General features: G+C 42.9%; 1 protein-coding gene across 3 annotated transcripts in view; it reads left to right on the plus strand.

The window, feature by feature from the left end:
- Positions 1–14,063, plus strand: part of Pcl (polycomb protein Pcl) — a 135,133-nt gene that overhangs the window by 110,518 nt on the left and 10,552 nt on the right. For all 3 annotated transcript variants that reach the window (XM_075878805.1, XM_037435919.2, XM_037435920.2), the window contains 6 exons: positions 167–219; positions 3,709–3,820; positions 4,706–4,832; positions 4,922–4,989; positions 5,486–5,641; positions 10,680–10,788. In XM_075878805.1, coding sequence (XP_075734920.1) covers positions 167–219; positions 3,709–3,820; positions 4,706–4,832; positions 4,922–4,989; positions 5,486–5,641; positions 10,680–10,788 — 625 coding nt within the window. The remainder of the gene's footprint in view (positions 1–166; positions 220–3,708; positions 3,821–4,705; positions 4,833–4,921; positions 4,990–5,485; positions 5,642–10,679; positions 10,789–14,063) is intronic.

A 14,063-nucleotide genomic window follows, 5' to 3' on the forward strand; every position in this document is an offset into this window, starting at 1 on the left:
CATATACTGCGGCTTTTTTGCTCGCACTGTTGATCTCATAAAGTACTACTGGGACATGAATGCATTCATTTGGTCATCTTTGTTGCCATGTCTTATATTTAAATGATAGATCAAATTGCTCTTGTTCATTTGTTTATGTATTTATGACCTTGCCTTACTTTTTCAGGTGGAATTTGAAGATGCTTCAGTGTCGTTCGTGCCTACAGTGGTTTCATGAAGGTATAATACTATAAAAACCTTGGCGTGAGCTTATAATTTGGAGCAAAACTCTAGCTACTAACTTTCACAAATATTTAATTTAAGCACTTTTGATAATAACAGCCAACTAATAGGCCTGCAAGAATTGCATTTTACACTTAACTCTGTCGTTACTACGACCATTTTTCAAAGGTGTGGGCAATAAATATTACACCAGTTTGAAAATTACTCTAGCATGCATTGCAGCATACCAAATTATGCATAATGCGGTGCTCCTTCTAATATAAAATATAAGTTGTACTGAAAAAAAATATATATATGTGTGTGTGTGAAATGTTTTGCTGTCAACTGAAAGACAGAGCAACAAAAAATGCTAAATTTACAAAAAAAAAACATTCAAGGCACAGAAAAATCATTATGTAAAATTTTATAAGTGAACAACCCAGGATTAGTATAAATAAATAATAAATGTTTTGCACAATGTTTTTATTAACATGCACAAATGAAATCTGAAACAAGGCACTATCAATGCTTGTGCAATGCAGTGAAGCATATCCTGGTTTACGTGCAATACAGGTGTACTCATGCGCTTTTCGCACAATTTATATATATATATATATATATATATATATATATATATATATATATATATATATATATATATATATATATATATATATATTTTTTTTTGAACAAGAAAAGCCTGTTAATGTTCTATGTGGTTGCAGAAGATATGAACAATGCCTATTACATCAGAAGGCCAGTTGACTTCACCAGTCCATAGGGCGTCAATTTTTACCATGAGCGACCTCTCTCCACTAAGTAGGCATTCCGAAATATGCATCTAAGCATATTATTTATATATATTTTAGCAAACAGTATTGATCACCACTGCTATCGGGGAAAAGGTAAGGGGGGGGGGGGGCGGTTTTGTGCCGCTAAGAAGTGTGGGGCCGACATGTGCTCTGGGTGGCCTTCTTGGTGTGAAGAGAAGCTTTGCAGCCGGCGCCAGCACATCGCCGTCGAGTGATATGGGGATTTCGCACGCGTAACTACAGTAGCTTAAGATTGTGTACAAAGGTCAGCACCTACGCACGTACAGCAGAGAAGGCCACTTGAGGCCACAAATGAAACCAACCACTGTACAATTGTGGATGTCCTAGGCTGACAGAAAACATTGTTACTTCAGAGGTGCTGTTATCTTCGGACTCAAAGCTCATTTCCTCGTCACTCTGTTCACGTGCAGTTGCAAGATAATTTCGAGCGGCACAACGTTTCTCACAGTCTATGAGGACACCAATGGGCATGTGGGAACGGCTAGCGAAACTTCATGTGCCTATCTGTATGTTTTAACAAAAGAAGCGAAAGTTAACTCAGCTGGAAACTGGTTGTAAAGTCCACCTGTGCACGTTATACGTGCAACATACTTGCGGAAATAAGTTTTTGTGAAACAAAGCTTCCCAGACTCCAAAACAACAGCTCTATAGTCAGCAGCTGGTACAAATTTTGGGCAGTTATTATTGATCACAGGGTTCATGCAGGTCCTTAAAATCTTTGATAACCCTTGAATTTAACAAGTTCCTTTTCTAAGCCATGAAAGTGCTGAAATTTGTGCAAATCCTTGACAATCCTTAGATTTCTTTTTAATTTTAGTAAATGTTGGAAATTTTACAGCGCATTATTTGCGATGCCGTAAATGTAGCAGGGTGCATATGTAATGTGCCCATCTTAAAAGAATTTAGAACATCAGTCGCTTATGCACAGAGCCGACACCGTGCATTTCTGGAAACTCAGAAAATTCTGGAGCAGGAGGATGCGAAATGGAAAAACAACTGTCGCATTAAGGAAGAGGTCAAAAGGCTTACATGAAAAAAAAAAAAGTAAGAAGCCGCTGTTCAAGAATTAACAGCTAGAGCAGGCGTATATGCAGAAAATGCAGAGATAATTAGTGACCTGACGTACGTGCATCACCAAGTCAAACAACCTTAAGAAGACTGTCAAGACCAAGCGGCAGGAGATAGCGGACATTGTTAAGAAAATTTAGAAAAAGCAACGAGGCATTGCGTAATAACTGTTCTTTAGTTTTCTTTTATCTGAATAAAAGTTTGCCATTTGTTTCATACTGTAAGTGATTGCCTATGCAACTTTAAGAAACTAGGATTGAAAGTTTTCTTGAAAGGAAATGTCACTGGAGCCATGTTTTTGACATCTGCTTCAGTGATGTTACCCTTTTTCGATAAATTAAACGAAAATTATTTCAGGCTTTTATCCTTCCCTGAACATGTTTTAATTGGGTTTCCAACAAACAATGCGGTCCTTAAAGATTTGCACACATAGCCTTGAAAGTCCTTAAAAATCCTTGAATTTTTGTCATGTGAATGAACATGAAACCTGTAATGAGCTCTGTTAGATTGCAAAGACGGCACCATAACCTAATATTTGACTTGCAAGGGCATGTTTAATTACAGAACCTTGATATTACTGAAGCATTACGACTGGTGGTGCGCCAAGTGCCCTTTCCCAACAATATGCACACATTGTTTCGGACAAACGTCTGTCGAAAAACAGTATGTTGGTAAAGTTGACGAATTCAAACTGATTTTGAAAGTTCAGTGTCTGGAATAACCACTTGGAAGTGCTTGATGCTCAAGAAACGAATTCAGCGTGCCATAATTAACTATTAAAAGCATTGATTACTGGTGTTCAATTTTAATAGACATGGTAATAAAAGAGTTAGATAGAAAGATTAATTGTCAGTAAAAACTTGTTAATGCCTGGCAAATGCCTCTGCTAAGTATTTTTGGTGGTCTATGCTAAGAATGATGCATTTGGATGGGAGCGACTATAAGTGAGCATGGGATGACTGCTTTAAAGTTCGTGCATTAAAAAGAGACCAAGGCTGCCGACACACTGCAAAGAATAGTGAATTAGGCAAGTTGAAAGAGACCACTGTAAGCAGCGAGCAGACTTTCGAGGACAACTAGGAAGGGTGCAGGATGAGAGCTATGGCTTGTCCAGAGAATGTGCCGGTGCTATCATGTCTCTGCGGCAGTTGATATGCATTCATTCTCATTGCATTCATTTCAAGTTGTAGGTGAGCAAGTCTGGGAAGGATTGTTTCAAGTGGGCTAATTCTCGCTTCTGCTTAATTTGTGCAAATCATTTTAGGAAGGCTTCCAACATGCCAAAATGTGCTACTGCTACAGTGCTTATGTCGAACTCTGTTTTGATGTACATGGGGAAAGTATAGAAAGTTTCTGGTGTCGGGGGGATGACATAATAAATTGACTGGAAAGAAAAGTAAGCAACTTTGCACTTGATAGATGTTACGAGACATCTAGTCAGGTTGGGCTTTGTGCTATTTATGTGGATGGAAGGTCATTTGAAACCGCCAGAGGAATTGAGTGTCAATGTATGACCAGCATTTCATAGATTACTATAAGCCAGATTATTTTTTCTTTTACAAAACAATGCATAATTCGATTACATGCCAAAACATTCATTTTTCAGCTTGCATTCAAGGCCTTGAAACCCCATTGCTATATGGTGACAGCTTTTACTACTTTACATGCTCTGTGTGCAATAATGGGCCAGAAGTTGTCAAGCGGATGCCCCTAACCTGGTTTGTCCAGTTATTCACTTTTGTTATTGTTGAATGGAAATCTAGTTGCCATGTCAACCATATAGTGAATCACTTATGTGTGATGCTATGCTTACTGTTAACCTATTGGGTTGACAGATTTTGCTGTGTTATGGCCTCATATTTTAACAAGGGGTGGTTCTTTTGATAGCTGTGTACACTGTTCAGTGCACTGTGCTGTCGGTTATGCATTGTGCAAAAAACATTTTGTTTACTTTCTTTCTTTTTTTATTGGTTGATTTCAAATGGTTGCATCTAAACAAAGCAGGTTTTTCAATCAATGCCCTTTTTTTCATTTATTTTATTTTCTGTTACACTTGCTGTAAATATCAATGCTTTGTGTGGCAGTTTTAAATTGGGGGGGGGGGGGGGGGGGGGGCCCGCCACGGTGATCTAGTGGCTAAGGTACTCGGCTGCTGACCCGCAGGTCGTGGGATCAAATCCCGGCTGTGGCGGCTGCATTTCTGATGGAGGCAGAAATGTTGCAGGCCCCTGTACTCAGATTTGGGTACACGTTAAAGAACCCCAGGTGGTCGAAATTTCCGTAGCCCTCCACTTCGGCATCTCTCATAATCATATGGTGGTTTTGGGACATTAAACCACACAAATCAATCAATCATCAATTAAATTGGTGGGGGGGGGTATTTGTATTTGTAACCATGTTTATGTTAAGTATGCCTATGAAATACTGTTGGCATTCATGTATGGGCCATTCCACGGGAGCATGGATCCAAGAAATTAAATGGGGATCTGGATCAGTTAGCACGCCTGAAGTTGATGCACTTGTACAGCCCACTCATCTGCAAGTGTAGGAATGTTCAGAAGTGTTTCTTCTTTCAGGTGAGATATTTCAAATTATTTTTACAGGATGGACATTACTCATTTGACATTGTACAACTTGGCGGTGGAGCGCCGCAAGAAGTATTACGACTTGGACGATGTAATTCTTCCTTACCTCAACTCTATATGGCTGGCATTGCAGTTGCCAACCGATGTATGTAGCTTTTTGATATGTTTGTATAGTTTACCTAGGGAGTAGTGCTGGTGCATTTTTATGACCCAGGTTTGCATGTCTTTATCTAGATTTTTCGCTCTTCTGTTCGTGAAAGGCGAACGAACATCTATAGGTGCCTCTGCAGCGACAGAACCAGGTAATGTTGTTTCTACATCTAGATAGTTCAACAGATTATGCCTATGCTATTAGAAGCCAGAAGTCTCACTAATGATTTGTATGCGTTGGAGAAAATTTCGCGTACTCCTTCAAGCTGGCAATCACAAATATTAGGGGAATCGTGTACTGTATGCTGTTTCAAATGTCAGACAGGTGTAGCGAACTTGTATTGGGCCAGTTGGTTGATCACTTGGAGTAAACTAGACACCGAACCACCACCAAAAGAAGAAACAGGATAGATGCCCCTCCCTGTTTCTTCTTTCATTCTTCTGGTGATAATTAGGCGTTTAGTTTCTTGAGAGTCTTAAATGTAGCTGATAAAGCCCCTCTACGCTCCTCTCTCTTGTGTCTGCATCATTTTCCTTCGTACTGTCTCATTTTCATTGTTTTCTTCAACGTTATTTTTCTGACCAGCATAATTTATTAATAAAGATGCTTTTTTTTTCTTTTTTCCTTCGCTCACCCTCTTCCTAAAGGTTCAAATCTGGCAAAGAAGTTAAAAAAAGGACATCACTATGGGGCCTTCGAAACAGAAATGCTCCGCCTATTCCGGGCGAAGAGGCACCACGAGTACTTCGAAGTGTTGTGCCTGCCTTACCTCTTCGTGCACCGCTTCGCAAGCCTGCTGCAGGGTAGGAAGCAAGCTGTCTGTTTTTGCCTACTTACGATTGGTTGTAAATAGTGCTTTACGGAAACTGCCATTATGAAATAGTTGGTTGTTTTAAAAGAATACATTTTTTTTAATCTATGAATATGAGCAGTAAATTGTTTATTTTTGCTCTCGTAGTCTGTCTGTCAACTAAGTCCCACAATAAAAGCTTGTTGGCCTGGATCTCACTGGACTGGTGAAAATGTTCTAGTTAACCGAATTTCACATGGGACGTTAAACCCCACATACCAACGAATTTCACATTATTGAATGGACCATGAAAACAAAAGGAAAACATACTCTTGTTTAGACAAACCATTATTTTATAAAAAACTGTTATTTTTGTCTACCTCGTTGTCGGAATTGGCGCTAGAAGGATCTTCTTCAACCCCATTAGGTGGTGGTGCGAACGCTTGCTGTCGTAAAAACCGACACAGAACTCCTTGAGGACAGTGAGGGTTTCGGCCTCCTGAACAGTGTGATGCGTCGGCTTATCTCGACTGTAATCTTCCAACTGTGATTTTGATCTTCTTCAAGCACTTCTGGTGATATTTCATTGTCCCCCACTGCAGTGGTCTAGTGGCTAAGGTACGCTGCTGTTGACCCGCAGGTCGTGGGATCTAATCCCGGCTACGGCGGCTGGATTTTCGATGGAGGCGAAAATGCTGTAGGCCCGTGTGCTCAGATTTGGTGCACGTTAAAGAACCCCAGGTGGTCGAAATTTGCAAAGATCTTCACTATGGCGTCTCTCATAATCTTATGATGGTTTTGGGACGTTAAACCCGACATATCAATGAAATCAATATTTCATTGTTAGTCAGCAGACCAGCAACGGCAACATTATCGTCTATAGCGACATAGTCTATAAGCTGGATGCCACTAACAAGGAGAGACTTAAAACAGATCATTTGCTGGCTGCTGTGGCCACTTCACTGCGGTGATGGTCGTCATCACTATGAAGCATGACAGCAGCACACACAAGCACAGCCGGAAAACGCACCGTGCGTAGACTCACACGCAACGGCGGTAGTCACAACACAAAGAAACTAGCAGCGTAAGCGTAGCTAGCTGCTGTGCTAACGGTGGCAGCGCAAACCGTCCTGTCATTCCTGTCGTGGATTTCGCTTTTAGTAGACATTAGATCTCCTGGCGGCCCAAGCGCTTCTGTTGGGTGGTGACTAGAACCACCTCCCTACTTCCCCCTCACTCGCTATCATCATGATCATATTCTGCTGTAGTTCGTTTGGTTTTTCCAAAACTACAGTTCCACCATCTGCTGTGGCAAGAGAGCTCGCGCCTTAAGCTGCTGAGATCGTGCGACTAAAAACATGGGAGTTTGAATAGCCCTCTGGAGTTGTCAGAGTTAACTGGTGCGCGGCTGAATCCCTCCGAATTATAAGCATTTGGCGCCATTGAACTATGCACAGCTTTGCCCTATAATGTTACTCTATACTTATGAACACTCACTACAATGAACTGAAAAATACTTTGAGGAAGTTTTGTCATATCCGTAGCCCATTTAACTAAAGTTAGAGCTGTGGTATGTTGGAGATTGTCAGAATTTTGCATAAACCTTCATCAGGTGTATAATTACTATAACCTAGTAGCGATCGCAAGCATGGAAGGGTGGAAACGGATGGCATACAGAAATTTTACAGAGGTCAGCATTCTTATCTCGATTGCTGGAGCGCTGTGCTTGGGGCAGGAAGGGCAACATATACATATAATACGAGCTTTTTTCTATAGGCCACATCTGAACCTGCACAGCGAGCAGAGAAATGACTACCTTGCATTTTCTTTCCTTGTTATTACTGCGACTATAAACGCCGTGTGTGGTTTAGCATTGCGTGCATGTATGGACACACACCTCCCAAAAAAAAAGAGGGAAAGAAAAAAAAACGGGGCTTTACTTAGCTTAGCAGCTGATTTAAAAGAAGCTGCAAGATTACCTTTCATTTTCAGTGCCATCATAGCTTGCGTCTAAAAACAACAACCACTCTCCCCGAACTTTTCCCCCGATGTATGTACATGGACTACGCTCCACGGCAAAACGAGAAAGAGAGAGGGGGGTCATTAATCGCCACGCAAGTGCTTTGAAGACAACGCTGCATTGTAGCCGCAGTCCCCCCCGAGGAAGGAACCTAGTCTGTTCTGAAACGTCGGGTTTACGCATCTTCACGTGCTTTTTGGTTGGAGCTAAATCGTTTCACAGATAATACCTGATAAAGTAGCCGAGAGTATGATTACCTCCATAGCTCAATTGGAAGAGCATTGGGCAGATAATTTGAAGGTTGCAGCTTCAGTCCCTGCGGGTGGCATGTTGTTTTTTCGTCTATGTTACTTTTTCACATTTATTTCACAATTAGAGTACCGTAATTACTTGAATCTAACACGCACCTTTTTTCCGGTTAAGAGAGTTAATAAATCGCATGCGCGTTAGAATCGAGCATGAAAAAAAAAATGAATATGGTCATTCTATTGCCATCGCCACTTACGGAATGGCCGCCCCCTACGTGTGCCCGCATGGCGCGTCGGTCATTTCTGCCTATGTGTTTCCCATGTGCGGCCCTTCATACGTGTGCTGAGGAGTTCGTCATCTTGGAGTACATTAGCATCGACGGCATGGTAGGGCCGACTCCAAAAACTCGACGAGTGCACCACAATGCTTTTCTAAAAGAAAAGTCATCGCGTGTGCCGGAACGGACAGAAATCGGGCCGCATCGCGGTCATTCGGAGTTCCCGAAACGTGCGTGCGGGACTGGTGGAAACAAAAGCAAAATATTGTCGACAGCAAAGATTCAAGCAAAGGCTTCAGTGGACCACAGCAGGGTCGGTTTCTACAAATTGAAGCGCTGCTTGGCGAGTATGTGATTAAGCAGTGAGCGGCACAGCGGCCCGTGACGACAGAACTGCTCCAAGTGCAGGCTATGCAGTTGGCCTTAGAAAAAGGGCTAATGCAGAGCCATTTTAAAGCGAGCAGGTGCTGGCTAACGAACTTTATGAAGAGGAAAGGCTTTTCCCTCCGAAGGCGAACGGGCATATGCCGGAAGTTGCCAGAGGAGTACGAAGAAAAGCTTCAGAGTCTTCAGAGGTTCCTCCTAATTTTGCGGCACAACAACGGCTACCTGCTTGGGCAAATCGGGAATGCCGATCAGACGCCTCTTTACTTCGACATGTTTGGCACCACAACCGTCGAGGAGAAGGGGGCGAAGCAAGTTCGTGTACTGACATCGGGCCACGGTAAAACTAGAGTGACAGCAATGCTCCGTTGCACGTCAGATGGGCATAAGCTTCCCCCGTACTTCATATTTAAACGGAAGACGCTCTCAAAAAGAGTTGTTTTCCCGAGTGGTGTGATCAAGCGGGCCAACGAGAAAAAAGAGTGCGCGTTGCAACCGATGTCTTAGTTTTTTTTTTTTTTGTCGTGGAAACCGGGCGCGCGTTACAATCGAGGGCGCGGTAGAATCGAGTAAATACGGTACACTTAAAACTGTACAGTTATGTTCCCATATAGCTTTCTTGGCTTCTTTATCTGCTGGTTTTCATTACAAGCCTTTTAGGCTTCGTCGAATAGTTGCCACCGCTTTCCTGACCTGAACCCCAAACACTGTTTCAAGCACACTGTTCATGGTTCAGCCAATGAGTATGAAGGGTCTCTTGTGTCAGATCTCCATGTTATCTTTTATTTTATTCACATATAAGTACTGCTGTCTTTGCACAAGGCTTTGCAGGGTAGTGTGGGTGGGAGCATGCTGTAGGTGCCTACATGGATATAATAGAATGAAACACAGTGTACATGAACATGCATATAAACTTTATAGCTGAATGAATGTGCGATGGCAAAAGATGCTACGTAGATATGTAAGTCATAACAAAAGTGTCTAAACTGGTTTATTTACATTTACATGTATGGTGCGAACATATGAAAAATAATTACATCACATCAGATGCAAACTAAAAGTGATGCCCCCTATGCTTTTGTTGTCGTCATAATGTGTTGGCTTTATAGGTTGTGCCTCTAAAGAAAACTGGCCCCTCAGTCTATTCTCCATCTTTTTAAAATTTGGCGTTTTTTTTTTTTTTTTCAAGGTGATATACTTGTTTGTCTCAAACAGTCGAAAAATTCAGCATAGTTGGCATCAAGTTGAATTGTAAAAAAAAAAAAATTGGCCCCGAATCTGCATGTTTCTGCAAATGTCGTCGAAAGACGATAGTTTTGCGTGTGAATAAAGTGAAGACATTTATTTGATGATCTGCGCAAGAAAATCGGTGAGTGGTATTATGGAGACACTGTGTTAGAGTGCCTCGAGCGTGCAGCGGAGGCGAACGAGCGCATCAAGTCACGTCACACGTGAGACACGAGCGTCATCTGGCAGTTTTCTTAGAAAACAAAGCGCGTGGCTTTGAGACGGGTGTGCACGCTCATCGCAGAAGTGATAAAGTGTAGAACGCAAGGCGATAGGTAGGTGCCACCACTGTCTCGTCTTAGCAAAGCGTTAGAAACACTCCCCGTTCCGTGCAAGCGTTGCATGGTCAGCGCAGCGTGATAAGCACTACGGGCCTTAAAATTTCTTACGTATGCCTTCTTTAGTAAAAGACGCACATGCAGAATATATAGGTGTTGTTATGGTGCCCCAGACATGCGCAATAATTGCTTTTTAATTGACAATTGCACAAGCATGAACGCTCAACTTTGAGCAACATTAATGGGCGCTGCTGATGAAGTCGGCCGTTTCAAGTACCCGATGCCGTTACGAGTAGACAGACAAATGTACAGACAGACAGACCAAAATTTTTGTGTCGAAGGTCCCCAAGAAAGACTATCGTCTTTAAAAGAAAGTAATAAAAGTGTGTGACCATCATATACAGCTGGCCTATGCAAAAGAAGAGATATGTAGCTCAAGATGTGCGAGCCAGGAAATGGAACAGTACTCTCTGTACTGGACCCGCTTTTTTGTTCTTTTTTTCTTTTTTCATGCATCTATATGTTGTTGTGCTTTCAATTTTTAAATATTTTGCAGTGTTCGTGTATTCAGGCGTGGTGGTCTAAAGAACTTAGTTGGACTACGAGAGCGAGTAAATGGCCAGAAGAAAGCAAGAAGAAAAAGACGCCAGAGGAGTCGCATGAAGGTCAGTTGCTTTTTGAGTTCAGCGATTAAACACAGGAGGCGCAGTTATAGGAGGAATGGTGCTCTGAGTTGATGTCCCACCACCCTGCTATTTCCAGCCCCGGTGCTGTCTTCTTCAACTGTTTTGTTGTCTCATTGAAAGGTGCCAGTGTTGTATGGAAGATTGTTCCAAGGAATGACATTCCAGGAACTAGTTCTTTTTGGGAGGAATGAAGGAATGTGACCGTTCCATTCAGGATTGGTGGAACTGTAACGTTAACGCATGGAACGGCATTTTTTTTTCCTCTTAACGCGTTCTACAGCATTCAACAGGCATACACACGCACGTAGCACACCATGCAAAACAAGGCGGATGGCCGACCGGGTCAGGCACGTGACTATGCGGCATGTTGGGTTTCACTTCAAGGCACCCGCCGGAGGGGCAGGAAAGTGTGCGGCGCAGACACCAACCGCGTGCGGAAGGGACAGTTGATAATATCATGTAGAGCTGGCATGCTCGAGGTTTGTCGTGCGTCGTAGAAAGAAAACTATCATAATCACGAACCAGCACACGCTGTCTTCACTCTCTTGCTCCTTTGCTTCAGAGTACATTCACTTGTTTTTCTGCTTCGGGATGCAATGACTTCAATTGGTGAAAGAATGAGTAAAGAGAGAGCAAGAGAAAGAGATACTATAGAGAAAAATAAATTTTTTGCAAAAAGAAAATTTTGCGGTGAGGCAAGATCGACACCGCCTATCCACGAGAGTATCATAACCACTTGGTTATTCAGTTTTTTTTTCTTTTCTGGTATTTATTTATCATAGGCATGGCACCTTGAGAGAATTCAATGCAGACAGAGAAGTGATATGTTCATTCTGCCCGTATCACGGGGTCCAACGACGAACACATAGCACTAAAGAATCAGCATTGGTTTCTAGGACAAATATATGAAGTAACAGTGTTTTTCAAGCATACGCTATAACGGCAGTAAGGATGTATCAGCGCCTTACCAATGCAAATGCCGTTCTCTCTGACTTTCTGTTATGGTTTATGGTACAGTGGAACCCCTTTATAAGAGACACTGACATAAGAGACATCAGTGTGCTTACAGTTAAATACAGGTCAATAAGAAAATGCATACAAGGTACCTTGCTTATAAGAGACATCTCATATATCTAAAAGACAAGAACTGCTGCCCGGAGTATGCCTCTAATAAAGGGGTTTAACTGTATGTGGTATATGGTGTTTTGGATGAGTGACCATCATAATTAAGTGAGATTTTGAGAGAACTATTACTACGCATACCTGCCAAGTCTCCCAGATTTTTCGGGAGACTCCCGGATTTTGACCAGTTCTTATGCTTGAACAGCTGTCAGGAAAATGTCCCAGAAATCAAAATTACTGTGCGGGATCTGGCCACATTGACAAAAATGCAGCCCAGTTCTATCTAGGCTTTTTGCGAACCCATCGCATTTTATTGTAAGCGAGTTAAAAAGGCGCTCATCTAAATGTACAGTAGAATCTCAGTGATGCGAAACTGGCAGATACGAATTTGTGGAAATCCCCAGCCTAATTACACTATGTCAATTGGGCCAAAATTCGAATGTTCCGGGCACTTTTCCTCATCGCGGCGGGTCAAAGGCCGCGAGCAGCCTTCGATCCGCCTCGAAGGAAGGCTGAGAGCAGCTTGCTCAAAGCTTTGGAAAGACGCGCGCAGCCAGCGCTTGCACTGTGGTTATCGTTTGCCAAAACCGTTGTGGACCAAATTACAGTCACTCTTGACATGATCATGTAATGTAACTGACAGAACTACAATGAAAGTGTGCACGTGTCCTAGGCCCGACCTGTCACAGTGACGTTGCTCTCCACAAACGCTGCGGACAGTCTCGCAGATGCATAAAAAATACGACATGATTTTGAAGACGCGTGCGCATAACCACAGTCACGGTGATGCAGTTATTAGGCGAGGGCACGCGGCCAACGCAGCAGTACAGGCGATAAAGACGTAAAGAAAAAATCACTGCATTTCAAGCTGTTTGAAGATAATTATGGGGCGAAGCTTTCGGAGGTGATTATTGTGATTAAAGTTGAGATAGTACTGAGACTGATTGTGGTTGTGATAATTATATATTTTTTTAATTCAAAGAGATAGTGCTGAGACCGATTGTGATATAGCGGTGATTCTTCTTTATAGCTGATTTGAGGTTTCGAGTTCCGGGTTACGTTTTGACTTTATAATCACAGCTTCATTAGCTATCGTCTTTGGTGTAGAATTTTCTTGTCGGTATTGCCGCCTTGCATTCGCTTCAAGTTGTCTCAACTGCGCGTCAGCTTGGCGTTTTTCCCTCTTAGCCTTTGCTTCCTTAGCCCTAGTCTGTGGTGTAGAACTTTGTTGTCGCCGTCGCCGCTTTGCATCCGCTTCTTTCTCTTTTGTCTTCGCAGTAGCTTCCCGTCGACGGCGACGCTGATACTCAGCACGTTGCGCTTTCCTGCGTTCGTCTTCATTCATATGAGAGAAGAGAATGTGTGGTATGGAACATGGTTATATATATATATATATAGCGTTGACAGCGGAGCCATCACATCTACAATTAACCACAGCGCCCTCTGTTGCTTATAAGTTGAAGGTTACATGGTGTTACGGACAGACGGGAGACGGCGGACATCGTAAGGTCTTAAGGAGCTTCGCCAACGCTGGAAAAGAAAGCCAACGCTGGAGGTGTTTCGGCATTTCTCTCCAAAAAAATCTAGTAATGCTGGATTCACACGACGGACGTGATTACGGATAGATCAATGACGTGAAATGTGACGTGTTCGAGATTTCTCCGCGGCTCGCATTCATATGACAGTGGAGACGGCTGGGACAGATCGGCCCTACTCTCGCTCCCAGGAGCGTAGGCAACGGCGCAGACGGCTACTCTGCTGTCGAGGTTACGTTGCGCAAAATGGACGTCGCGTGCTAACACCACTTTGCTGCGATGGCTGTTGCTTTCGAATAGTCAGCAGGCAACGAAGAGGAGATCGGACTTCTGCAGTGCAAGAGAGCGGTCTGGGTAAAGTCATGGCTTACCAAGAAAATTTGTTGGGATGCAAAACCTGCTGTTTGAAGAGCTACTCGCCAGTGATGTAGAACGGTACGAACGCTTGCTGCGCCTTGGCATAGAGAAATACTGTTGGCATAATCGTCACGGCTAGGGTCCCACAGAGCAGCAAACTGCTCTACTAGAGACGGAAAAAAAAAAAAGAATGTGGCCTCGTCGTTGAGTCGAGCCGTACGGCACTGGCCCTGCGACGCT

This window comes from Rhipicephalus microplus, chromosome X, assembly GCF_043290135.1.
Source record: "Rhipicephalus microplus isolate Deutch F79 chromosome X, USDA_Rmic, whole genome shotgun sequence".
Taxonomy (NCBI): domain Eukaryota; kingdom Metazoa; phylum Arthropoda; class Arachnida; order Ixodida; family Ixodidae; genus Rhipicephalus; species Rhipicephalus microplus.